The sequence below is a fragment of the Balaenoptera borealis genome, assembly GCF_965194805.1.
Source record: "Balaenoptera borealis genome assembly, chromosome: 17".
NCBI classification, from domain to species: domain Eukaryota; kingdom Metazoa; phylum Chordata; class Mammalia; order Artiodactyla; family Balaenopteridae; genus Balaenoptera; species Balaenoptera borealis.
The window spans coordinates 63,964,982-63,991,606 of record NC_138876.1 but is presented as its reverse complement, the minus strand read 5'-3'; the positions used below and the strand labels follow the sequence as shown (position 1 = coordinate 63,991,606).

General features: G+C 39.7%; 2 protein-coding genes and 1 long non-coding RNA gene across 7 annotated transcripts in view; 2 read left to right on the top strand and 1 right to left on the bottom strand.

Moving 5' to 3' along the window:
• Nucleotides 1–26,625, top strand: part of LOC309614844 — a 424,525-nt gene that overhangs the window by 34,437 nt on the left and 363,463 nt on the right. The window lies entirely within an intron of this gene.
• Nucleotides 416–26,625, bottom strand: part of LOC309614783 (uncharacterized protein) — a 50,165-nt gene continuing 23,955 nt past the window's right edge. Inside the window, exons 1-2 of the mRNA XM_082363632.1 lie at nucleotides 12,620–26,625; nucleotides 416–9,869 (exon numbers count right to left, since the gene is read on the bottom strand). The exon at nucleotides 12,620–26,625 is cut by the window's right edge and continues 23,955 nt beyond it. Of these exons, the coding sequence (XP_082219758.1) occupies nucleotides 9,597–9,869; nucleotides 12,620–13,033 (687 nt within the window). The 5' untranslated portion in view covers nucleotides 13,034–26,625 and the 3' untranslated portion in view covers nucleotides 416–9,596. The remainder of the gene's footprint in view (nucleotides 9,870–12,619) is intronic.
• The window catches only part of HNF4G (hepatocyte nuclear factor 4 gamma), a 138,088-nt gene continuing 121,685 nt past the window's right edge, over nucleotides 10,223–26,625 (top strand). For 3 of the 5 annotated variants that reach the window (XM_082363520.1, XM_082363517.1, XM_082363515.1), the window contains exon 1: nucleotides 12,670–12,749. Coding sequence is in view for 1 of the 5 variants with exons in the window: in XM_082363518.1 (XP_082219644.1) it covers nucleotides 11,706–11,796 (91 nt within the window). In the remaining 4 variants the exon portion in view is untranslated. Of the gene's footprint in view, nucleotides 11,797–12,669; nucleotides 12,750–26,625 lie in introns of those variants that run through there. The other 2 variants (XM_082363518.1, XM_082363521.1) reach the window with 2 other exon arrangements.

The following is a 26,625-nucleotide window of genomic DNA, read 5'->3' as shown; positions in this document are numbered from 1 at the left end:
CAGATTTCAGCTTAAAAACAGATGTTTTTCCTCATTGATACAAATATCCCCAGTGGAGCAGCTGGAGACTGTATTCCGTAGTGCACTCACTTTTACAACCCAGGCTGACGGAGCATCCACCGTCTGGATCACAACTAATGACCGAGGTAGAGGGAAAGAGAGCCATTAAGGGTGTCATAGCATAAATTAAACGCTTCAGTCACAAGTGGCACCACTTCTGCTCACAACTAGTCACACGGTCCCACTTATCTAAAGACATACAGGAAGTACAGAAGGCAGAGACTTAGAAATATTCAGAGAATATCACCAATAGCTAGCACAGCACCAAAAGAATGACAGAGCAAAAAAAAAAAAAAAAAGTTTCTATAAGAATTCAAGGAAAATAGAAACTCTCTGAATTATGCTGGTCAGAACAGTTTTGTTTTGTTTTCCTGAATATATGGAGCACTTTCATTATGTCCTAAAAGAGAACTGGTAAGAATATTCAGGATAGTGAGACAACCCATACAAAGGAATGGATGGTTGCAAGCTTTATTATTGAGAAATGCTACGAGTTTACCAAATTCCATTTCATAGCTCTTTCTGGGCACATAAAAATGATATTTCCTTGATACTGACCGTTAGGTGGGGTCATGTAGCTATTTCTGGACAATTAAGTCTGATTCAGAGGAACACGTGTCTGTCTGAGGCTGAGGCAGTGAAAATATCCTGCATGATTCTCCAGTGTCTCCCAGTCCATGCTGTTGTGAATATGGAGACCTCTTGTTGAACTGTAGAACCGCAAGTTCCAAGTAGTTTTGATAATTGTTACTTCTTATAGTACAACTTCACTGAAGCAGTCTTTGCCCTGAGAAGTATACTCCTTTTTTTTTTTTTTTCAGTTATGCCCCTGAGACTTTGCAGTTGTGTGTTGCTGCCACATAGGTCCAGCCTAACCTAATTTGCAGGAAAAAAAAGCTGTAGAAATAGGTTGGGACCAGATGTGGACACCCATATATGCATCTTCTTAGATATTTTAATAGTTCTCTTTAGTTATTCAGATGTCATTTAAAATACTGGAGCCACAAGGTGAAATGAACAAAGTATATTTTGTTTTAGGACAAAATAAACTAACAGTGTGTTGGTTGGTTTGGGAAAGGAAGAAACTAAAAGCAAAGAAACCAGTTCATGTATTACTGCATTGATTTCATGGAAAGGAAAAACCAGATGCAAGAGATTTTGTATAGAAAAACACCAAAAGTTTGTGATTTAGTGGCTGTGAAGAACCAAGAATAGGGAAAAATTAAGATTATTCTGAGGTTTTGTGCAAGAATGATAAGAAGAACTATGGTAACTTTCTCAGAAGTAGGAATTTTGTGGGAAGAGAGTATCTCAGTAAGTTCCATCTAGGTGATGCTAGGGTACAATCAAATGAAGATGTTCCCAAGTAGATAGAAATACAAAGCTGGAATTCAAGAAAGTCAGGCCAAAGAGATTTGGGGCATGGTTAGAGGTGAATGAGGCACACATGATTAAAAAAAAATGTTTGTATGAGTGAATCACTGGGTCAGAGGTTGAGGTTGTACATTTCAATAGATTGGCAAGGACCTGGAGTGGCCACTTGAAGTAAAAGAGATATAAAGGAAAATTGCAAATATGCATACCTGCAAAGGCTCTGTTGAAGCCTCCATTTACGGTGTGAAAGAAAAGCTTGCTTTTGTGAAAGAATTTCCAGCTCTGAGGCCAGGGAGGAAACGTACAGAGAGTGGAAGAGACTTTGCGTGAACTGGTATAAATGTCAGTGCCAACGGCCAAGAAGTAAGAAGATTAGCGTGTTGGTGAGAAGAGTCCTGAGATAGCTCACTGTGCATTCAGTTGTGGCAGAATAGGCTGGCTAATAACTTGGGAGAGAAGGGAACATCAGGTATCTGAAGGCCATGGTGGAAGTGAAAAGACACCTTTACTAGCTTGAAGATCCTTTTGAACCACATAAAATGTTAGCTAAGCATGACGAGGGTCCTAGAGCATTGCCTCTGCTGATGGGGCAGGGGACAGGGAGAAGCTGATTTGTGTTTTACCACGTCTTGCATGGTCAAATCCAATTTTAGCAGGAAGGGCAATTTTGAACAAGTCACATAACTAACGACATTGTTTAAAAGAAACAAAGTGTGATCGCTGGGTTCAAACCTTTACTACATCCCTTTGTGCCTGTCACTTAACTCTTGATACCTCTGTTTTTGCATCTATAAACCTACCTCATAGGGCTCTTATGAGGATTAAATGAAATAAAACATAAAGTGCTTAGCACAGTATCTGGCACATAAACATTTTTAATTGATAGTTATTAACATTATGAGTAAGTGTGGAGATGTAGTAATAACAAGAGTACTATTTTGGGGGTATCACAAATACATCTGTAAGGCTTGAAAAATAGCCCCATAAATATTCACTGTTCCTTAATTTTTTTTAATCTTCCATGTCAGCAATGTATAAATAGGAATATTGATAACCTTAGAGAAGAAAGAGACACAAACTTGGTAAAATTTAAGGGCCACAAGGGGACACCCCATTGTCCTCACTCTTGGTGACGTCTGTATTTCCACCATTCAAGATTTATTGCTCCATTTAAAATCTTTTCCTGACCCTGTTAAAATGCAGATATCCTTGGAAGAAATGAAGCATTAAACTGTTAGTAATTATAAGTGAATTTCTCATATTCTATCAACAGCTTATCTATGAACTAAGGTAAAGAAATAAATTGAGAGCATGAGGTACTTTCTGAAGTAAGGCTTTGGCAGCCAAAAGGCAAACAACCTCTATTATGCATCTCAAAATTTTGTTGAAAGGAAATGTAAAAAGAACTTCAAGTATATCTTCAAATCATGGAAGAATAGAACATTCTGATAGTGAAAGCCAAATTTATTAGTTTGTAGTCACAAAACCTGTTATCAAGGATTACAGACATATCAACAGTTAGCTTCAAGTGACGAAGAAATAAGACAAGTATGTATATATAAGAAAATTGAGATAGCATAGAAGGAAAAACTGACAAATTCTGTTGGAGGGGGCTTGATAGGACTACAGGGAAAGATTCATTGTTTACAGGAAGAGCGATGTTCAAAAAATGAGTAAGTGTTCACCTGAAAGATAAGAAAGGAGGAGACATTCCAGATGGATGTGACAACAGATGTAGAGGTACAGAGGGAGACCAGGATACTGTGCTCAAGCACAGAAGCCAATGCATTCACTGCTGTCATGTGGCTGGAGGAGAAGGAAGCTACGAGTGACTTCCTGTGGCAGTCAGTGGCAACAGGGAAGAACCAGGCCACACGAAGCAGTTTGAAGCTGGTGGGAAACTATTAAAAGTTTTCAAATAAGTGACCATGTAAATAAATGTGTGTTTCTGAAAGCTATCTTGGTTGTCGTTGGGAAGCAGAGATTTGTAACCTGGGATGCATGAATGCCTTAAGGTCCCTAGGTGGCATTCTAGTGTCTGGAGTCACTCTGACATAACCTACAAAGTTCTGTGTGTTGTGCAGTTGCTTACTTCTGAGAGAGAGACCACGTTTTGGCTGCTGTGACAAAAGACTACAGATTGGGGGCTTAAAGAACAGAAATTTATCTTCTCACGGTTCTAGGGGCTAGAAGTCCATGATCAAGGTGCCGGCAAAGTTGGTTTCTGGTGAAGACTCTGTTCGTTGTTTGCAAAGCCACCTTCTCGCTCTGTCCTGACATGGCATTTCCTCCATGAGTGCACATGGAGGGAGAGGGAGTTGGAGCAGAGCAAGTCCTTTCGTGTGTCTTCTTCTAAGGACATTAATCCTATTGGGTCAGGGCCCCACCCTTATGGACCTCTTTTAACCTTATTTACTTTCTTAGAGGTTCCATCTCCAAATGCAGCCACACTGGGGGTTAGGGATTTAATATATGAACTTGGGGGGTGGGGGGCACAACCCATCCATAACAGACCATAATTTTGATCAGATTTTCAATGAGACCCAAACCCAAGAAAGTTTAACAATCGTGGCTGCGAAAGCTAATTAAGAACTGGAAGCAGAGAGTTAGAAAGTTAAGGGGATTCATAAAAAGAACAGACCTAAAAAATATATAGTATTGGGGAATTCCCTGGCGGTCCAGTGGTTAGGACTCTGCGTTTCCACTTCAGGGGGCGGGTTCGATCCCTGGTCGGAGAACTAAGATCCTGCAAGCCACGCGTTGCGGCCAAAATAAAGAAAAAAATATATATAGTACTAAGACAGTAACAGGTTAAATGGTGTTGAAATATGAGAGGTGAGGCGGTTACTACTGTTGCCCACCCAATATCTATTCTCTGGTACTTTCTTACTTTAGTGGATTGGAAAAAAAATGGATCTCTCACATGCACTTCAAACTCATTATTTCCAAAATGCTTCTAAGTTATCTTCTTCCCAAACTTGCTTTTCCTTTTGCATTAATTAATGGAACCATTATTCACCCAGTTGCCTAAGCCAGCAACATAAGGACCATTAGTGACTCCACCTTTTCCATTACCTTGAGTTAGTATATCAGTTCATCTGCTCCAGTGGATTAAAATAAGGGTTTTGTTTTTCTCACATAACAGAAAGTCTGAAGGTAAGTAGTTCCCACTTGGGAAGGCAGCTAAACAACGCCTTCAAGCCTCCATCTCTTTCTGTCTTCCTATCCCCATACCCTCAGTGTGGGACTCTCATCCTCCTGGTTGCAATATACTTCCTTCATTTTATCTGCATTCCAGATTCTACTTCCTGATGGAAGCATGGCACAGTCACAATGCTTATAAGGGTGGAAGGAACTTATGTTCATTTTTTTAGTGGACTGGAAAAAAAAAATGGAAGAAGATAACTTAGGGGAGTTTTGGAAATATCGAGTCTGAAGAGCATGTGAGAAATCTAAGAGGTACTATTTAGAAGGTAGTTGGAACACCAAAGCTGCTATAGTACTGATACTTAGGAGAAAGATCTGATTCTGATTATAATTTGAAGACTCAACAGCCAATTTTGCGATAGGGACAATTGTTAGAGTGCCTGGCATTGCCCAGGAAGAGTGTGCTGAGTGAATGAGAAGACAAGAAGGCTAAGGGGACAATCTTAGGAAATACCAATTGTTACAGGATGGTTGGAGCCAAGTGGTAAGAAATACAGATAAAAGAATGTTTAAGAGGGTTAGACATAGACTCTGGTGAACTTAATATGAGGACTGACCATGTCCTTACTGGATTATCAACCAGGAGTCGGTAGTAAGTAAGGCCCTTCCAAAGAGCAGAGTCTGTAGAATGGAACCAGTGAAAGCCAGATTGTGATGTGTAGAGGAGTGAATGGAAGGGGTTGATAATGAGACCATAAATTGCTTTGGCTAGTGATTCTTGGCTGCAAAGGACAAAAAATAAGGTAACTCTGTCCCGAAGGGGACAGAGTAGAGAGAGCAAATTCAGTTTCTTAAAAAAAATTTTTTTTTTACTTTGTTAGTAAGATTTGAACATATTTATAGCCTGCAGGGAAGAAGCCATTGGTGAGAGAGAGTTTGAAAATTTAAGAAAAAGAAATACTTGATAGAATAAGGCCAGGCCTAGGCAGGAAGGGATGGGATCAAGAACACAGGTGGAGGGATTAATCTTAAACAGAAATTGAATCTCTTCTTCCTGTGAGAGCATCAACATTTCTTCCTGAGAAGGGGAAGGTGCGCTTAGATCTACATGGATACACGGGAGAGATACAAAGGGCCTGACAGCTGTAGTCTCCAGCTTTTATCTGATGTCTGATCTTGACTGGAGGTATATAAGAGATCAGGAAGGCAGAACTGGTGACTTCACTTGCGAGTATTAAACCATGGCAGGAATCCCAAGCTAGCTGCTGTCAGTTTATGAAAGTATACACTACTCTTAAATTCATGTCTACATAATAGAGTGCTACTTAATAAATATTTCAAATGTTGTGGGTTAAAAAAAACAAACAAAAGTCACCGTGGGTCAAAGACTGATCATTCACTTATAGTTTCTAAAATTATCAATATGCTTTCAGAAGAGAAAGCTTGTTCTCATGATATAGTGTTATGGAGAGAATGTGAATACATTTAATAGTGATGATTTAAGATTCATGACTCTTGAACTAGCTCATATTAGTAAAGTAGCTATTCTGAAAACAGGAGAGTATTTTGCATAATTAAAGAGGAGAAAAATATGTTCAGAATGTATATACATTTTGTTTAGGAAGTATGTTTTTCTTTTAATTTGGATATCTGATACTTTGCCTACCAAATTTAAATATTCAAACAAATGTTTCTTTCGGATGTATCTTATATCTATTTTATCTCATAACATGAATTGCAGTGGCCTATTTTTGCTTCTTTTCTCTATGGGAGGCAAGATGACATGGAAGATGCCAGCCTTGATTCTGGAACCAGGTCAGCTCTGAACTTACCAGCTTCATAATTCTGATATTCATCTTCCTCATCTATAAAATGGTATTAATAATACAAATCTTTTAGGGTTGTTGTAAGTACTCAATGTGTTCACTGATTTAAAGCCCATAAAACAGTGCATAGCATAGTGTAAGCATTCCAAAAAGTCAGCTGTCATTAAAATATGGTGATGATATCTCATGACTATTTCATACAGCAAACCTTCTACATATGCTCAATACTTTATAATGTGAACCTCAAGGAAATGTAGTTTAAGTTGCCATAACCAACTGGATTTTATGGATTTTATCAGAAAACCTACCTGTTTTCTGATATTTGATGAAGTTAACTTTTGAAGGAGTATAATACTTATAACACAGAATCAAAAGCAAGTGTATAATTAACTCCATCTTTTTTTTCTCTCTCTTTTTTCTTCCTTCCTTTCTCCCTTTATTTATTCCTTTCTTTTCTCTCTCTCTTTCATGGTGTCTTGCAAAATGGAGGATGGCTTTTTGTGGATTTTTTATTTTAAGAGTCCAAATAGAAATGGAATACTTATTAGTTTCTTTTTGAATTTTAAAAAATTTGAATTTCAACTAGATGCAAAACTGATGAATTTAATTCAAAAGAAGACAAACAGCATAAGTTCTATGTGGAGAGGGTATGCAGAAAAAAATGAGTATAATCATAAATTGATTATCTCAGCAAAGATCAGTAACCTTAATGATTACTAAAAACAAAAGGAAATGGAATGCAATTGAGAGATTATTTTATAGAGTCCCTAACACAATTGTTTTCTTCCTTCCCTTTAAGTTTTAAAGTTATATTTTCTTTTTCACTTCTTAGACTTGTCTTGGTTTAAAAATAAGAAAACAGCTAGAAACTCAGTCTTTTAAGGATGTCTAGAATTAGCATTTTCTCTTATGCCCGCTAGATGGCAGGTAGAGGATTCAGAATACCTTTCAGAAGCTGTGCGTCAGCTGTTATTTGCAGCACTAGATGAGAAAACCGATTTAGTTCAAAGTAGGACATTTTAGAAATGAGTTTCTTTTTCTTTCACCCCCCCTCAATCTCCTACACAGTCTTAAAAAACAAAAAGGACTGGTAAAACTGGTAAAAGCATATAGTTTCTAATAAGGCTTTTATGTTTTTATCTACAGTTAGAGTAGAACAACAGAATGCTTGTGAATTTATTTTATTGAAAAACTGTGAAACTAAAATTCAGCAACAAATCTGTATTTGACTAGCTATGTAGTTTCACAAAAACGTTTATGAATTTTTCTTTCTCTTTTGGGCACCTACAATCTAAAATGGTGTGTTTTCTCTGAATAATCTAAATCCTTTTATTTTCTTACTGTGGAAGGTTCTGTGGATCTCTGTTATGCAAGGGGCAGCTGGAGATTACATTATAACTTGGTAATCGATTTCCTTTTTTTTTCTTCTTCTTTCTATCATCTTTATGATAGGAGAGAGTAGGGAAGTAGAGAACTTTAAAAAGATTCTTTTCCCTTTTTTCTCCACAGCTTTGATAGGAATATTGTTTTTCCTGGTTTGAAATGACATAGAAAGAATAGAATTTTCTGGTTTGAACGCATGCCTTTCCATTGAGGGACCAAGGCCCTGGAAATGTAAAGGGCCAATCTTTGTTACAGAGGGGTTCATTGCAGAGAAGGGTGTGTTCTGCAAAGACAAACAGGTCCCACAGATAGTTGCCAAGGGCACCAAATACATCTTTGCATTACACCCTGAACTAGCATGTTCATATCACCTCTTTTTTTATTGCATGCACCATAAATGACTGTAAAAGTTTGCAAATCATGCAGAGACCTTGGCAATCAATACTTCAGCAGGAAATCTACAAAGACAGGAGGTGGGGAAAAGAGATCCAGCCTAGCAGTTTGCTTTTTTGGCGACAGGAACCATATGCTGACATTGAGAATTAGTGAATGTTCAATTTTGACAGTGTCTCAGCCAGAAGTGTAATATCTGCAGAGCAGTTTATAATTAGACACTTAATCGGAAATCTTGGTTTTACATTTATAATAACAGGTAGTGGGGACATTCCTGTGGCCTTATTTACATGGGCTTACTCTGGATGCTCCTGATCTGTGACTTGGGCATAAATGAAAGACTAATTTTTATCTGGGTCAGTGTGAGGCCCAGCAGGGTGCCTAGTTGCGGAGGCCCTGCGTGCAGCTTTTCGCAAGCGTTTTTCAGCGCCTGACTCCCAAAAAGAGCCGTGCAAGGATCTGGACATTGCTTTTTAGGATCCACACGGTGTTGGTGGGTGATGCTGCTGGACAGACGCTAATCAGACCCTCCTCCGTATTCAACCTGCCTGTTCTGCGGATTTTTTTGGTGGGGGCGGGGTGTTGTTTTACCACTTTAAATTCAAGGCATTAAAGGTGGGTGCCCCGTGAAAAGTCCGACAAATCAAATAACAGACGAGGGTACCAAACCCCCGGATTTGGAGACAAAATCCGCTCCTGCTCCAGGCCGGAGGGACAGACCTCCCTGAAGCTACCGCGCAGGGTCGGAGGAGATGAAACGGCTCAACATCCCCTTTCCCAGCGGCGGGAGCCTCGCAGCTTTAAAGCTTCGGCAATTCCTCGCTCTGGGCTGCGCTAGGGAGCCAAAGGACTGTGCTTTCTCCGAGAGAGATGAGGGCTGCAAGGTACTTAGCGGCGGCAGGAGAAAAAGCCCGAGGCCCTACACCGGAGGACGGGACGGCTTTAGGCTCTTCCCCTCACCCCACCGCTCTCTGGCCGGGCCCTTCCGCCATCCCAGTCCCAAGGACCGGAATCCCGGCCTCCGCTTCTGATGCAAAAATCATTCTCTGGAGACCAAGGAGTTTTTGAAACTATGACGGAGGCTGCTTTACCCGCTGATTTCGCCCCCGGGGTCAAACACAGCCCTAAAGGTTGAGTTGGTAGATGCGCTTAGCGCAACTCCAGACTTTTAATTTCACCTGAGTCCCCGTGGCCGCTTTCCGCCCGCGGTCCTTTACATGTGAGTGGCTTGGAAGGGGTCACTGAGCTTTGCCCAAATCCAGAATGGACCGGCAGGTGGAAAACCGTACGAGTTTTTTATTTTTCCTTGTATTTTTTCCCCCTACGTGTAAAGCGTGCGTGAGGGCGGGCGGTCATCCCCACTGATTGCGCCCGCCCGGGCGGTGGCCGGCTCCAGTGTGGGTGCGACGACTGTCACACCAGGTCAGCAGAGGTGGAGCGCGCCTGGGCAGGAAGCGGACACCTCCCGTTCGCGTCCTGTGAAGGTTTATGTACAGACGAAGGGCGTGGAGTTGCGCTCGGAAACAGGGTCTCTGGGTGCTGAAATCTGCAAGACCTTTTCCCTCGAGGTTCCGCGCGCCTGCCAGCGCCCTGCCCACCTCGAGCGCGTTCTGCCAGAGGCCACTGATTTTCATTAATAGCATCAGAAGCGCTCCTGGGAAAACCCGGAGTTTTTATCCAGACGGTCTGGTGGTATTGGAAAGAAAAAAACAAAACAAAACAAAACATGGTGTAAAAAAGATGATCAAAGCAGAAAGGAAAAGACGAGGCTAAACGAGACATTTAACAGGAAAGTGAAATAAAGGGTTTTCGGACGCCACTTTTCAGGGTTTAATTTCGGGTTAAAAGCGCAGATGTGACATAAATACATATACGTATAATTTCCCCCTAAACACTAACTATTGAAACAGAACTTTGTATCTTCTGAGAACCTCTCCCTAAAAAATCATCCTCCCGATCTCTTCCTTCTCTTTGTGTGGTTCTGCCCCCCTCCCCCCCGCCCCCCCCCCCCCCCCCGGCTCCGCAATGCGTCAGGGGACAACTCTCCATAAGCACATTTTTCATTTTCAGCATCATAAACCCATACCATGAAGAATCGTAATAAATTGGTTTCAGGAACAATGTAAGTGATGCTCTAAAGCTTGGTCAATCGGCATTGGCTGATTTAGTAAAAAATTGCCAAACCCGGAGCTGAGCCAACTCCTCATACTTTCCTTTAGCTCTCAGTCACTTATTTATTTAGTTACCTGAAACGACTGCCTGCTTGCTGCGAACGCGGGAGGACTGGTAGTGTGACATCCACTCTTAGAGATTTTTTTCAATTGAACAAATGCAATGCTTCCTTTATATAATAACTAAGTCTTAACAGGGTTTATACCTCCTTGAATGTACTGTCATTTCCCTTATTATTAGTCAGAATCCTTGTGGCAATAAAATTCTCTGGCAAAGGTTCTACGTATTGTGTCAAAATAATTTTGAACATAGAATATGTGATGATCACTTTCGGGTAGACCAGCGATTCTACCGCACATCGATGACCAACTGATCATCCAAAACCGAACCCACTGCCATCGCGAATTGTTAGCAGTGAAATAAACTGAGACTATTGAACTAAAATATGGTTTCTCTGCTGGGAACAAGAGATGTCAAGTGGCATTAAAGCTTCCGTGAATGGGGATGGACAATTTCTGACTTCAGACTTTTCAGCGTTTTGTGGGAAGTGTATATTTTGGCAAGTAATAAGACAACCTTCACCATCCAAGTATCTGGAAATATTTTAAAAGAGAATGTCAATAGGTGATCTTTAAACAACACACCTGTGAAAGATTTGCATAATAAATACAACCCGTTAATTGTTACTCTTCTGCCTCAGCTGTCTGTGGAGGGTTTCCTGGAGCTGACGTGGACAGAGGCCGCTTTCGTGACATGGTTTGCAGACCACGTGGGCAATGAGGACCCAAAGAATGTGTTTTGCTCAAGAAGGTCGATTTAAAGAAAATAGTATCTGATCTCTCCCTTTTGTTCTGATTTCTAAAACAACCAACTACTTGTTTTTAAGACAGCCTTTCAGCAAGAGATTCAGAAGGAGGAAACTGAGAAAGTTTAGTAAACCCTATCTAAAAAGAAAAAGAAAAAATACTCAGCCCTTTGATCTCCCTGGCATTTTTATTACAGTCTTAAAATAACCGCCACCCCCCTGGTCGGAAAAGAAAAACCTTAGGGATTAAGCAACTATTTATCTCATGAGGATAATTACTTGTTTGACCAGAAGTCATTCATTCCTGAAACCACGAAGTTAAACTGTTGAGATGTTTTTAAAAGCCACAGCTTCTGGCTATATTGCTTGGCTAACAAAAGCCTGATCCAGATGACCAGCGCATCTCAGATGGGTCTGAGCATCATTTCTCAAAGTCTAAAGTTTGTGACGGCTCCCAGGGTATGGGAGGGAGAAAGGAAGCTTTCCATCAGATACATATGTAAAGAGGTACTGACTGAAGCCACAGGTGGCTGGGTTGGCTGGGAATGGAAAACTGGTCTCCCTCTACTTCCCGGAACTCTAGCAGCGCAAGGTGGTCACAAGCCTCAGGGCAGAAGTTAACCCCAGCGGCCCAAGGTGCGGTTTAATGAAATGGTTGCGGCTTCCCCTAGTGGTGTGGCCGCAGTGCTGTCCCTAGGAACCTATTTAATTCCCTTTAATAATACTTCCGGCTCTTTTCTGGACCTCATTGGCTCGGAATTATATCTGCATTCTCGGGTCAGAAGGCTTCTCCGCGCTGCCGCTTTTCCAAACGCGCTGGCCGAGGGCTGACACCGCCCTAGGCGAGGCTTGAGCCGGGGCGGGGAGGAGGACGGCGCCCGCGTCGCGGGGGCCGCGTTTGGCCTCAGGCCGCGGGCGCGGAAGCTGGCTGGGGGTCCTCCAGGTGCGGGAGGCGCGCGCGCGCGCGAAGGAAGCCGGCTCGAAGGGTCAAGCCGCCCGGCGCCTCGCCCTGATGGTGGAAATTTAGGCATGCGGCGTGTGGCAGTTCCCGCCTGGCGGCCTCCGGGAGGCCCCGGAAAGCCGCTACGGTCCACGCAGCCTGGGCTCTGGGACTTGCTGGCGCGCCCGCCGGTCGCCCTGGGGCCTTGGGAACAGGGAAATGAGCGCGCCGAGGCGGTGGCGGCCCTCGCTGCTTTCAGTTTTCATTGAGACTGCTGGTTACTGTTTAACATCCCCACCCACGTTTCAGTTTGTTTAGTAAATCGACCGGACTGTGAGAGTCAGGCCGCTGCTTTGTCGCCATTGAGCAAAGCTTATATTCTCCCAGCATATGGTCTAGAGTCTTTGCTAGAGATCGGGAACAAACAAACAAACAAACAAACAACAACCAAATCCTTAAGCCTCTTCTCCCAGATCACCCCGCCCACCCCTACCTCCCACCTCCGCGCTTTCAACCTACTTCCCAGGCTGGGAAAAGTGCTGCACAGAACCCCGCTGCTGGGCCGGGTGGGGGGAACCTGCCGCCGGGAGATGCGGCGCTGCCGAGCCGCTGACTGCGACGCAGGAGCTCCGGGAGCGGCTCCGCGCAGGTAAGTTTCTCGGCCCGAGCCCCCCGACCCGGGGCTGAGCCGGAGTCCGCCGTCCCCGGCCGGTGTTGGGCAGGAGGAGGCTTGGTTCCCCTCAGGCGGCTGAAGGAGGGACGCCCGCCCCGGGAGGGGCTGAGCCTTAGGACCCCTAGGCCGGACGAGCTGGAAAGGAGATACCCCGAGGCCTCCCACGGCCGGAGGTGGAGGGAGGAAGAAAGGGCCGGAGGAGAGGCAGCGGGAGGCCGGCGCAAGCCGTTCCTCCAGGAAAAGTAAAATAAAAGTTGCATTTGTTTGGCAGAGAAAGTTTGGGTGTCTGTCGGCGGGTCACGTGGTTGCCAGGTCTCTGGGGGCTTCGGTGGAGTTTCTTTTCTTGTGTGTGGCCTGGGGCCAGGCTAGGGCTTTGGGATATCTATGGACCGCGGAGGTTTGTAGGGAGGTGCTTGGTCCTGAAGCATCACCCCAAGGCCTTTGCTCCAGTCTCAGTGTATGCCTCTTCTCCCTTAGACGCATTTGGAGAGTGGGCACCTTCCGATGCTGCTGCTGGGGGGATTTTGTGAAATATATACGTGAACGTCTGCCTGTCTATACTTACATGGACATAAGTATATATAATTCCATTTAAGTCACTTTGGCTTCCTTTGGGAAGAACTGTCCTTCGGAAGCTTGTTTAAACAATGTGCCAGTTAAGCAATAATCACTCCCTGTCTAACGGGATTAACCCAGCACGTGATAAGATCTTTGATTTGAATATAATGGGCTTCATACCTGATGTGCTGTGCTTCTAAGACTTGCTCAAAACAGAGGCAAAGGACCCCTCTCCAACAATCAAACAGTCTTCAGTCAGCTTTCATTTGAGGGCAAGGGCTAGAGAATGCAGACTACAGAGGCTGTACACTTACTGGGATGTCCTGAAAGCTAAACACCTCATGAAGAGTAACATTTCCTGCTTTTGTTTTGTTACTTTCTCCCTCCTTTCCGTTCTTTTTACATGTATCTTCTCTCTCGTCATCGTTACAATATTCTTCCCTTCCAGCTCTCACCACTTTTTTCTTAATAACCTTGTTATCCCCACACTTCCCCCTGTTTTCATCTTTTGTGCACTCTACTATCAGTCAGGTCACGTGATCTATTTATTGTGAGTTTGAAGTCAGTGACCTAGCAGGGTTGGGCTTCTCTCTGGTACCAACTGGGGGAGGAGGTGGAGGAAAGCAAGGCGGCCAGTGGTGGTAAACTACTTATTTTTCACTTTTCAAAGTGGAATGGAGGTTGAGAGCTGTTTGTTCTCTTCTTCCCATTCCTCCTAAGCTCCATTTATAGGCCTACAAATAGGGAAAGTTTCTCAACATGCTTTATGATGGTAGTACAACTTTTTAACGAGAGTGTGTCTCTTAAGATCTCATAAGCATTTTATTCTGCAGTTGTGATTACAAGCATATGGGACAGCGGAAATTAATTTTGGGGATTGCTAAGATTTCTTTTTAATACCTGCATGCAAATAATAACTTTATTTGAGTTCCCCGTTTCTTTTGAAAATTCTTGTTATTTTTATGAATTCTAAAAGTACTACTTGCTTATAAAACAACATGAAAATTATAGTAAAGTATAAAGTGAACCCCCTTTCCTATTCCACTCCATATGTGTAACTACCATTGATGGTTGGAGTTGTGTGCTTTCATGGGTATAACCACAGGAATTTTTCTTTCATTATTTCAAAAAAAAATGGATAATGGTTCATATACCAGTGTTCTGAAATTTATTTTTAATTTAATATTTCTCAAATATGTCTCTGTCCGTATATGAAGATTCTGTTTTAAATGTATTTACCCAATGTAACCAGCCAGCCAATATCCCCCAGAATATTCACTTGGATTTTCCATTTTCTTACTATTACAAACAGTGATGCAGTGGATATCTGTGTACATTAGCTCTGCAAGGGTACTGCAGAAGATTTATTCTGAGAAGAGAATTGCTAGTTCCAGGGGGACATTCACTTTAAATTCGATGGATATTGCAAAGAGCCTTCCTAAGTACCCACAGTGTATTTACCATACTCTTGCCAACACTGGATAATAATGATCTGTTTAAAATGTTGCCAATCTGGTTGTTGAAAAATGGATTTCTCATTGTGGGAGTTGGATATTTGGAAATTATATAAGCCAGTCCTGTAACATCCTACTTCGAGAGCTTGAGAATTTTGCTTTGAAAATATAGTAATAAAGTGGAAAACAAGTTAAATGCATTTTAAAATGCGACCTTATTTTGAGCTTGTAAAAGATGCCACTGTATTAGTTACCATCTATCCATTTACTGAATGGCTGGAGATACTGATACATGCTGAGTGAGAATTTCTATGTTGCAAACATGTGACTCCGGTGTGCCTAGTGGTTGCTGTTGTGATTTTGTGGCTCTTGACTTCACATCCTTGGGAATAAAATCACAATTTTAAATGACGTATCATAATTTGGGGTCCTTAGGAAGCTGTAGAGGCAAACAAAACAGCTGAGGGTACAATGATACATCCTTGTAGAATCACTTCTCTCCACCCTCCCCATAGGAACTTTCACCTCTTGGTATTAATCAGCTCATACATAGACACATGGAATGCTTCAAATATGCCTTACTCCTACAGTTGGGAGAGCTATTTATGAATATTAATAATATACATATTTTAGCTGAAACTTACTGAATCCTTAATATGTGTTTCGTATTGTTCTAAGCTATTTATATGCATTTTTTTCTCTTAGATTCTTTAAACAAATCTATGCAGCTTATACTAATATTCTTCCCATTTTCAGATGGGAAAAATGAGGCAGAGAGAAATTTTAAAACTTGACTAAGGTCACACATCTACAGGGGATAAAACTGGGGATTCAAATCCAGGCACTGTGGCTCTAGGCTCTAGAGAGTAACCATGGCATCTTCAAGAAGTCCTTGGTTGTTCACTGCCCAGGGCTGCCCAGCTGAGGGGGATGCGAGGAATGGTACCTGGGTCGGACTCCACAGTCCATGCCATGTCCCCTTGTTCTTGACTGAGTATTCCTGGGGGAAGGCACTTTTCTAGGTCACAAAATGTCTGTAAGAGCTAGCAGCAGCCCTGCTCCTGATGTACCAGGAGCTCCATGTATACATATTTGCATGCTTATATAAGTACCTTTGGAACTCAATACTATCTCGCCCATTCATCATAGTTAACCCTTAAAGAAAAAAATCTCCCCTACTACATATACTTCCTACCTTGTATTTAATACATGAGGAGACAGAATGCTCTCTATATGGGAGAATTAGCTCATAGCTCCTGATGTTGTGTTGCCGTGAAAACCTTTGGTTTTATCAAGATGACTTTCTGGAAAATGCATAGGGAATTTATTTATTTTCTTTTTTTGTAATTCTCTTAATATTTTGGGGGACATGACGGTCTTTGAAGATGACTATCTCATGGGCTATAAGCCAAGAAGGACTGCTTTGTTGTCACATAGGGACGTTTATATTCCCGCCCAGCTATTTACTATAAGGGGAGCAAAAGCTAAGGCACTTGGCCAAGTTAACCTCACTGAGGCCCAATTTCCTCATTTTTGAAGTGTATGTGATTATAACATCTATCTCGTAGAATTGGTATGATGATCATATATGTTAATGCATGAAAACATTTAGAACAATGCCTGGCATATACTGAGTACCCACCATGTATCTTGTGTAGCTGTTGTCGTTGTGATAGAATGAGATAATTCATCTACAACACTGCTTGATTGTTGTTAATAAGTGTCACCCATTTTTATTGATCCTCTCTCTAGAGAAATTCTACTTACGTACACAAACAAATTGCATAAGACTTCAAGAGTTTATGGACCCCTAGATACCTGGCCAAGCCCTCTAATAGGCCTCGGAAATCAGTGATGAAGAAGAGAGACATAGTCCCTGACTTAATGGAGCATTTAGCTGAGCAGTGTAGACAAGGATCGCCTTGAGTATAGTTCAGTGGTTAGAACAGGGGCTTAGGAATCATCAAAACCTGAGTGCAAATCTCAGTTCTGCCCTCTGCCAGCTGGGCATCCCTGTGTGTTACTTAACATTTTTGTGCCTCAGTTTAAAAAGTTTTAAAATGAGAATAAGTCTTTACCCTTAAAGTATATGTGGATTAATTCTTGTATTCTTTAAGCCAAGCATTTTATTTATTGAATGTTTGACCCTTTCTCTGCACTATAGTTCAAATATGGAAGAATCACATTTATATATGATAGCAAAAAGTTGACATAGACATCTAGATAGTGTGTCCCCTGTCCCCGTCTCATTTAAAAGTATCTGCTGAATCTGTTGATAGCATCATCTGGGCCTGGTAATTTAGTATTTTTTAATATTTTGAATCTTTGAGTACTGTTCCTCTAGGCTTGCATACTGTATTGTACTTTGCTTGTGCTCCTGGCTTACTGAAGGTTGTGGAATCTGTTCCAGTATTTTTTTTTTTTTCTTTTGCATTTTGTCATTTCAGACATCATGGCTAGAGTTTGCAAATAAAGTCTATATATTAATTTAGATGGAGTGTAATTATATGCACTGTATCAGATGCCCAGAATACAGGTATAAATAAAGCAGTGTCCCCACCCTCAAACACAAATAATCTACCTGGAAGACAAACAGATATAACCGTCTATAACATAGGGTGATAACTATTGCATTAATACAGTAGGTAGAAATACAATGGAAAATAGAAGCACAAAAGATACATTTAGCTTGAGTGGCCTGGAAAGATTTCATGGAGTAGTTAATGATTTTTCTGATTAGAACTTGCTGAATAGAGAAGAATGAGAAATTTGTTTGGGGCGGAGGAGATGACATTTGAAATAAGTGGAATGGCAAGAGATGAATTGGGAAGGAACACCGGGCCAGATTCTGACAGTCTTGAATGTGGGTGACAAAGGTTTGAGCAATGTCCTCTAGGCAACAGGGAGCCATCAAAAGTCTGTAAGCAGGTTGGGTTATGAAAGTTTTCTTTTTCTTCTTCTTTTTTTTTTTTTTAAATTGATTGGCAACTTTTTTGAGGATGGATCAAAGAGGGAGAGACAAAAGACAGGGGAATAGTAGGAAGCTTTCCCAATTGTCCAATGGAGATGTGAAGAGGATAGCGTAGAATCTAGAGACGTTTTGAAATTCTTTAAACTGGATTTAAGAACTGTAGAATAAGGAAGATGAGGGAATGTGAGGGATTGAAGCTGACCTTAAATCTTTAGGATTGTACAGGAAGCTTTGATTTGATCCTGGTCATTATAGATTTATAGTTTTTCAACTATTATAATCCTAAAAGTTGTACACGTTTTAAAGCTTAGTTTGTATGGCAAAAGTAAACCTCATTTGGCCATTTGAGCCACATTGTCAAGTACTTAGGAAGAGGATTGTTTCTCTAGTTTGGGCTAATTTTCAGCAAAGTAATTACTATTTTTAATCTGAATTTTTGCAACAAACAACTGTTCTCCCTTCCTGGTTAGTCTTAACCCCAATCAGTTCCCATGATAACAGAGTGCTACAGAGAAGACAAATCTGATCATTATTTTTTTCTTCCATTTAAAACCATTCGTTCACTTCTTGATGCCCTTATCATCAACTCCAAGTGTATTCACATCACTAGACCCCATGTGACTTGGTCTATGATTTCCACTCCAAGCTTCATCTCTCTTTTCTTGACATCCCTTACTTTAGTCTTTAGCTGGAATAAATCTCTTCCAGTTCCTCAAATGCACCATTCTCTGCACCTTCAAAAGTGCTGTTTCTACTGTTTGGAAAACTCTGCCAGTGTCACCATCATTTCCCCCCTCTATTCTAGCGAGCTTCCACTTATCTTGCAGGTCTTTGCTCAAATACCACCTTTCCGGACCTCCTGACCCAATATACCAATTTAATTGTATCTTGTTCTTTCCCTATCATGATACTTACCAACTTCATCACACACAGTGGTTGCACGTTTGATGATGATTCTCTTCGGCTTGAGTGTTAGGCTTCTGAGGGTAAGAAATGTATTATTATTCTTGCTCATTCTTTAGTTGGGCATTTAGTTGAGGCTTAATGAGCATGTGTTCACTGAATGAATGAGTATCTGTAATGGAAAAGGAAGGTGAAATGCCAATAATAGAATTAAAACATTTGTTGAGAAGCTAATTTTCAAGCACTGCATTCTATATTGGGGATTAAGCAATGACTTGAAACAATTCTCTCCTAAGATTTTCATGTCTGGTTAGGGATATGCATTAAAGAATTATTACTCACTATGATAAGGGCATACGTTGAGTACTGGAGAAGGATTGTAGAAACCCAACAGAAAGCCCACTAACTTTTCCTGGAGTAGGTTACGTAAGAGATGACATGTGAATTCTTTATTTTTAAGTCAAGAGGGATATAATATATTGATATTGAGATATAATTACATTGAGATAAGTATATTGAGATACAATTTGCATTCAGTAAAATCCATCCTTTTTAACCATACACTTCAATGAATTTTGACAAATGTATGCCGTTGTGTAATCACTACCAACCACGATGAGGATATAGAACCTTTCTGCACAACCCTCCGCCTAATTCCCTTGTGCCCTTTTGCAGTCAGCCCCTTCCACCTCTCCCCAGCAACCACCAGTGTGATTTCTGTCCCTAGGATTGCCTTTTCCAGAATAATATATAAATAGAATCATATAGTATGTAGCTTTTTGTGTCCTGCTTTTTTCATTTCACATAATAATTTTGAGATTCATCCATCAGATTCATCCATCTTGTTGTGCTTATCAGTAGCTTATTCCTCTTGAAAAAAACAGACTTATGAGGTACAATTGACATACAATAAACTGCACATATTTAAAGTGCATAATTTTAAAAGTTTTGACATATGTACATACCCGTGAAACAATCACCATAATAAAGATAGTGAATGTAGCCAACGCCCCCAAAGGTTTCTTCAAGCTCCTTTGGAAACCCTCCCTCCTTTTCCTCCCTGTCCTCTGTCCTGAAGCAACCACTGCTCTACTTTCTGCCTTTGCAAATTAGTTTTCATTTTCTAGAATTTCTTATCCATGGAATCATGGAGTATTCTTTTGCGTCTGGCTTCTTTCACTCAGCATAATTATTTTGAGATTCATACATATTATTGCATCAACCAATTGTTCATTCGTAAAAAAATTTTCTTTTAACTGAATGCTAAAACATTGTATGGATATGCCACAATTTGTTTATTCATTCACCTGTTGACGAACACTTAAACTGTTTCTAGTTTTTGCTCTTACAAATAAAGCTAATCTGAACCTTCTTGTACAAAGACTTTGTGAGGATATATGCTTTCATTTGTTTTATATAGTTTCCTAACAGTACAAAAGCTAGATCTTATGGAAGAAACAGGTTTCCGAAGTAGTTGTACCATTTTATGTTTCCACCAGTAGTGTCTGAGTTGCAGTCTCTTCACGTCCTTACCAACACTTGGTATGGTCAGTCTTAATTTTAGACATTCTAAAAGGTGGATGATGAGATTACATTGTGGTTTTTATTTGCATTTCCCAGATGACTAGTGATGCTGAGCATCTTTTCATGAGCTTATGTACCATTCATGTATTTTCTTTGGTGGTTCAAAACCTATGCATCTGCACCCCCTGTCCCACCCTTCTTTCTATTTTATTTTATTTATCTGTTTATTTATTTGGCCATGCTGCACAGATTGTGGGATCTTAGTTTCCTGACCAGGGATCGAACCCAGGCCTTTGGCAGTGAAAGCATGGAGTCCCAAACACTGGACCACCAGGAATTCCCCCCACCTATCTTTTAAAAATTAAGTTGTCTTCGTATTATCAAGTTGTAAGTGTTCTATGTATACTATAGCTACAAGTCCTTTATCAGATACAGGATTTTAAAACATTATCTCCCTATATGAATTTAGTCTATTGTACAAGAGGTAGGATTTGACTGAGAGAAGAAGAGACTAAAGGATATTCTAGTCATAAATAGGAATAGCATGTGCAAATAAAAAGGTTGCTTTTGTGGTTTCATGAGGCTCCAGTGTGTGGTAAAAGAGGAAAAGGTGGTGGAAAGTGAGTTCACAAAAACAAGAAGCCTGAAAGTAGAGAATTTTTGAGGTCATGCTATGGAATTTAGACTTTTTGTGTGTGTGTGAGCACTAACATTAATAAATATTTATACAATAACAATATTGATACTAATAATTGAGTTTCACAGTTTATAGAATTCTTTCATATGCACAATTTACAGTGTTTCCCTCTACATTATTTAAGTCCTGTGACAAACATGGGAAGACACTGAGACTTGGAGATTAGTGTACACAATATTAAGTATAGGTTTTGGGGTTTTGAGCAAATGTCTTTTTGGCTAGTGTGTGTGTGTGTAAATTTGTGTGAGAAAGAGTGACAGCTGGGTTGGTCTGCAGGGGCAGAAGAGCACTTACCCAGTTGGGCAGGGGACAGTGTCCTGCTGAACTCTGGTAGATGTACAGGAGACCCTGATAAAGGTTGGGGATTATAGTTGTAGTACTTTGAAAATGATCATTCACAGTTAACGTAGAATGTTTAACAAAAATTCCAAAATCTCAGAGGATTTTCTGGACTCTGTGAACTTTCTTTCAGTTGTCTTGATTCTAGATGAATAAAGTATTGCGTGTGTTCTATGTATTTGTTAGTTAATTTGCTAAGGGAAAAAAACCGGTATAATCAAGTTCTTTATTTTTTTAATTTTAACTTTTTAGTTTCTCACGGGAAGTTCAAAGATAATGAGAAGTTTTCAAATGTAATCCTTTGGTTCCATATATTCTGTTTCCATTGTTCTGCTCAGTACCCTGCCCTATTTCTCTCTGCCATTGACATGCACTACTCTATTCTTACCTCAGGTCAACTTCGTAGACGTGAAAAAAGTTACATGCTAAACAGGCTCACAATTTAGGAATTAAGTCTTTCTTTTTTTTTTTTTCTCACTTGCAGTTTTTGAAATTTCCTCATTTGCTCCTTTTTTGTAAATTTCATCCATCCTTAACTCCCATGGGTTCTTTTCCTGGTGAAAGAATTGAAGCATTTTGAATATTCAGTTAATTATAAATGTGCGTACATTACTATCTTCTCTTCAGGAGTCATGAATAAGTACTAGTTGAAAAGTTTCTCAATTAGTAATTATTTAATAATGAAACATCTTGGGAAGCAAGGCTTACAATTTTTAAAAAGTCTAGAGTGTTTTAAAAGATGATTTTCCTTTCTTGGTTTAGTTGATCAGCTTCTTTCTGGACAAAGATTCCTACTACCTGAAATTATCCTTATTATGAATACATTAAACAGGACATGTAAGTATATGTATACCTAGCATATGTCATGTATACTGAACTACTTTCCATTACCAAGTGACTTATGAATTTTAATAGTCATATTTTTCTTCTATTTATACATGGATTCCCAGAAAGTTAATACTTGCAAAGTAATTGTCATCTAAGTAGAGAGTATTTTTGATATATGTTCTCAAACTGCCTTAAACTCTTAAATTGTAAAGGAGAACAAACAATATACGTGCCTAGCGTGTAGTTCTTTTATTTAAACCTAAAACAATTGTTAACAGCATTGTGGTTTTCTTCCTATGTAAAGCACATATTTTGTCTTACAGGTGAATTCAAAACCTGACATTTCATTTTGTGAAATTGAACTGATAACTTGTATATTAGAAATGAGTAGCTATCATAAAAATGCATTGTTGGTTAAAAAGGGTTATAATTCAATTAGGCAAGAGTTTTTGAGTATTATGTGCAAGACATGTAGTGGCTTAAGTGATGTAAAGAATAAATAGAATCCTTAGAGTTTAGCAAACTAGTTAGAGATATAAATACAAAAAATAATTCTCTTTCAGATTGGTTTATGGTGTTATAACATACAAACCACTTATTCCAGGATACACATATATATATATGTATTCTTATATGTGTGTCTGTGTGTATATATATATATATTATTTGCCCACAAATAATATACATAAATAATATATACTAGTATATACACACGTACATACACATTTGTATTTAGATTCTAAATGTATGAGATGCTTCATTCCAAGTTTAATTGAGCTAAGTAAAAGAGCTTAATCAATCTTAATAATAATATGCTATATTTTCCATTATCTGTCATAAATGTCTTATAGTTAAGTATTATTCCTTGAACAGTTTATCAATTTTAAACAAAATAAATAAAAAGCAAAAGAGAAGTAACTATCAAAGCTAGTGAAGCTAATTTCAAAAACAGAGGAAAATGGGAGCAAAATGTGGGAAATTAATTAAAGCTGGTATTATATAAATCCATTTCTATAAAAATATATGCACTGAAGAGATTCCATAGTTCCTCTTTTTGATATAGTGTATTCCAGATATTGGGAAAGCCCAGAGAACTTACCTCAAACATACATTTTTTTTTTCTATTGGAAGAAAAAAAGTAAATAAAATATTTCTTTAGGTAGGTGTTTTAGTTTGCTGGGACTGCCATAACAAAAACCACATATTGTAAGCTGGGACGAAGTGAGAGAGTGGCATAGACTTATATATACTACCAAATGTAAACTAGATAGCTAGTGGGAAGCAGCTGCATAGCACAGGGAGATCAGCTCGGTGCTTTGTGACCACCTAGAGGGGTGGGATAGGGAGGGTGGGAGGGAGATGCAAGAGGGAGGAGATATGAGGATATATGTATATGTATAGCTGATTCACTTTGTTATAAAGCAGAAACTAACACACCATTGTAAAGCAATTATACTCCAATAAAGATGTTAAAAAAATTTTTAAAAATTTAAAATTTAAAAATTAAAAATAAAACAACCAAATAAATAAGGAAAAAAAGAAACCCACAGATTGGGTGTCTTAAACAACAGAAATTTATTTTCTCACCGTTCTGGAGCCTAGAAGTCCAAGATCAAGGTGTTGGCAGGTTTGGTTGCTTCTGATGCCTCTCTCCTTGACTTGTAGATGGCCATCTTCTCACTGTGTCTTCACACGGTCTTCCCTTCGTGAATGTCTGTATCCTAATCTTCTCTTCTTATAAGGACACCAGTCGTATTGGATTAATGGAGGACTCACCCATAGGAACTCATTTTATCTTAATTCATCTTTAAAGCTCTATCTCCAAATACAGTTATATTCTGAGGTACTGGGATTTGGGACTTAAACATATAAAGTTTGGGGGTTGGGGAGATACAATTCAGTTCACAACAGCAGGGTAACATAAAGTATTTAGTCTTATTACAGCCTTAGATATTCAAGTCTTCCTTATGACTCATGAATATTTTTTGTTTTAGACTCTAAATTAAATCAGTTAACTGAGTCCAAAACCCAAATCATTCATGTTGATCTCTAGAAAGGCTTCCTCTCTCTCTTCACACTTACCTCCATCCATACTCTGCCATTGTCCCCTTAATGTTTCCTCCCTTTTGATCAGTCCCTCTGGCCAGGACAAATGGCAAAAATTGGTATGGCTTGAGATAATATCTAGATTCAGTGAATAATATATAGAAATAAAAATCTTCTGTGAATAATCTAGAGATATGTCTGATATTAGAAACCTACTATCTGTTTCATAGGTTCATCCTATTTCCCCATCTTGACCTCTGAATAATGGTGCACTGTTTTGGTTAAGTAACAGTAGAGGGAAGTCCCCTGGGTATGCATGTTTGTGTCACTGAGACTACAGAAGTCAAAGAACAATGCCAAATTAAGCTGAATTCCAAAGCAGGGCAGATAATGTGTTTGCAATTTTGGAAAAACATTTAAAAGATATCTTTCTTTCAGGCTTCTCTACTGTGTCCAGGGCGTTGTATAGGCATTTATGCATCACCTTAATTTATAAGCGTTGAGTTTCAGTAAGAAGTGTAGAAATTATACAGAAATATATACAATAATTCAGAGACTGTTAAACTGTATATCTCTTGTGTTAATGGGAAGGAGACATACAGCACAGCACCATTCATGCTGATAGCAAAAGTGCTGAAATGTCAAAGCAATTCTGAGGGACGCTCTCTATGGCCCAATCCCCTCTTCCCTGGTTGAGAGAGATAAACACATACAGCCTTTCAGGTTCAAAGGGCAGTTTCTGCATTTGAAGTTATGCGTTAAACAGGTTGTTTCAGAGTTTCTCAGGTAGAATCCTAACAACTCAGATTTCAGTAAAATCTCCATGATTCACTCTCGCAAAACTTTAATTTCACTGACAGTATAATTGCAAATCATGGGCGTTTGGAACAGTGTGTTCACTACTGTTAGTCTGTTTTAAAATTGTGAAAGATTAATTGTATCAGTAGTATGTCTTTAGCCATCTTGCAATAAATATCTTAGGAATAGTCAGCTCATTGATTTAGAGAAAATTATCAGTCCTGGTATGGTATGATGTGTATAAAGCACTTCAGTCAGAGGGAGTTAGATAGTAGACTGAGCTACTGAATGACACTTGACAAGTTATTTAACTTTTTGTGCTTTATTTTGCCCATTTCTAATCTGAGATAATACACCTACTATCATAGGGTCCCTGAGAATCTTAAATTGGACAACATATATAAGACACCACCCAGCACCATTTTCTGGTATTTGGCAGTGGCTTAATAAATGGACATAGCCTCTCTTTTCTTCATGATTTATAATCTCCTCTTATGATATTGGAAATAGATATTTTAAAAGAAAACCCTTTTAATTTTTTACTTAAACCAGAAGCCAGGAGTTATCCTTAATTTCTGTCTTTTCCTTACACACTCGACCTAATTTGTCAGTGAATTAGAGATCTGCCAATACTACCTCCAAATGAGCCTTGCGTATTTCACCTCTACTGCAGCTACGTCATCCAAGCCACAGTCACTGCGTACCTGACAACTGCAGTGGTCCACTCACTGCTCTCAGCTTCCGTATTATTCCCTTCAAGGGTGACCTTCTTAAAATACGAATGAGAACACGTCATCCCCCTGCTTCAACCCATCCAATTGGTTTTCCATTGTACCAAGAATAATGTCCGGGCTCTTCATTGTGGCCTCTGAGTCATTTGAGGTTCTGGGCTCCCCCTGTCTCTCTCACTCTTAACCACTTGCAACTCTCCCTTACTCCTTGGGTTCTAGCCACATCCAGGTTTTCTCAGTTCTCAAAAAAAAGCCAAATTATTTTTCATCTCAGGGCCTTTGTCCTTTGCCCTTTACTCCTTCCAAACTCACCTCCACCTCCCATACATAAACATCACATGAGTATCTTCATCCTATACTTTTCAGTTTAAATGTCACCTCCACAGAGAGGTTTCTCAGAGTTTCCTCTGATTTGTAAATATGCCTTCTTCCACATTTATTGTTGATTGGAGATAATCAAATCAGTTCAGCTGGCTGGGAGGTCTTAGCAGCAGAAGCCTGGGTGGACGTTGCAAAAAAGGATAAAACAGAAGGCTAGGAGAGCAAGAGAAGAAAGGAAATCAGGATACTAAATATTTAATAAGGTTAAAAAAAAAAGTCTGACATTCTTTATTCTACATATAACTTGAAAACATATTTCATGACATGATTTTCTTTTGTTTGGATTAAGATATAATTATTACTAACTGCTAGTTTAGAACTCTAAAGCAGCACTGTGCCATAGAAATATAATGCAGCCCCGTATGTACTTTTAAAAGTTTTGCATCGCCACATTACAAGTAAATAGAAATAAGGGAGAGTAATTTTAATAATCTCTTTTATTTAACCCAGTGTATCCAAAGTATAATCATTTCAACATATAATCAGTATAAACATACACGTTATTAGAGATAGTTTACATTGTTTTTCATAGTAAGCCTTTGACCTCTGGTGCATTCTTTCAGTTTAATAGCACGTCTCAGTTCTTACTAGTCACAGTTAAGTGTTCAATGGCCACGTGGTA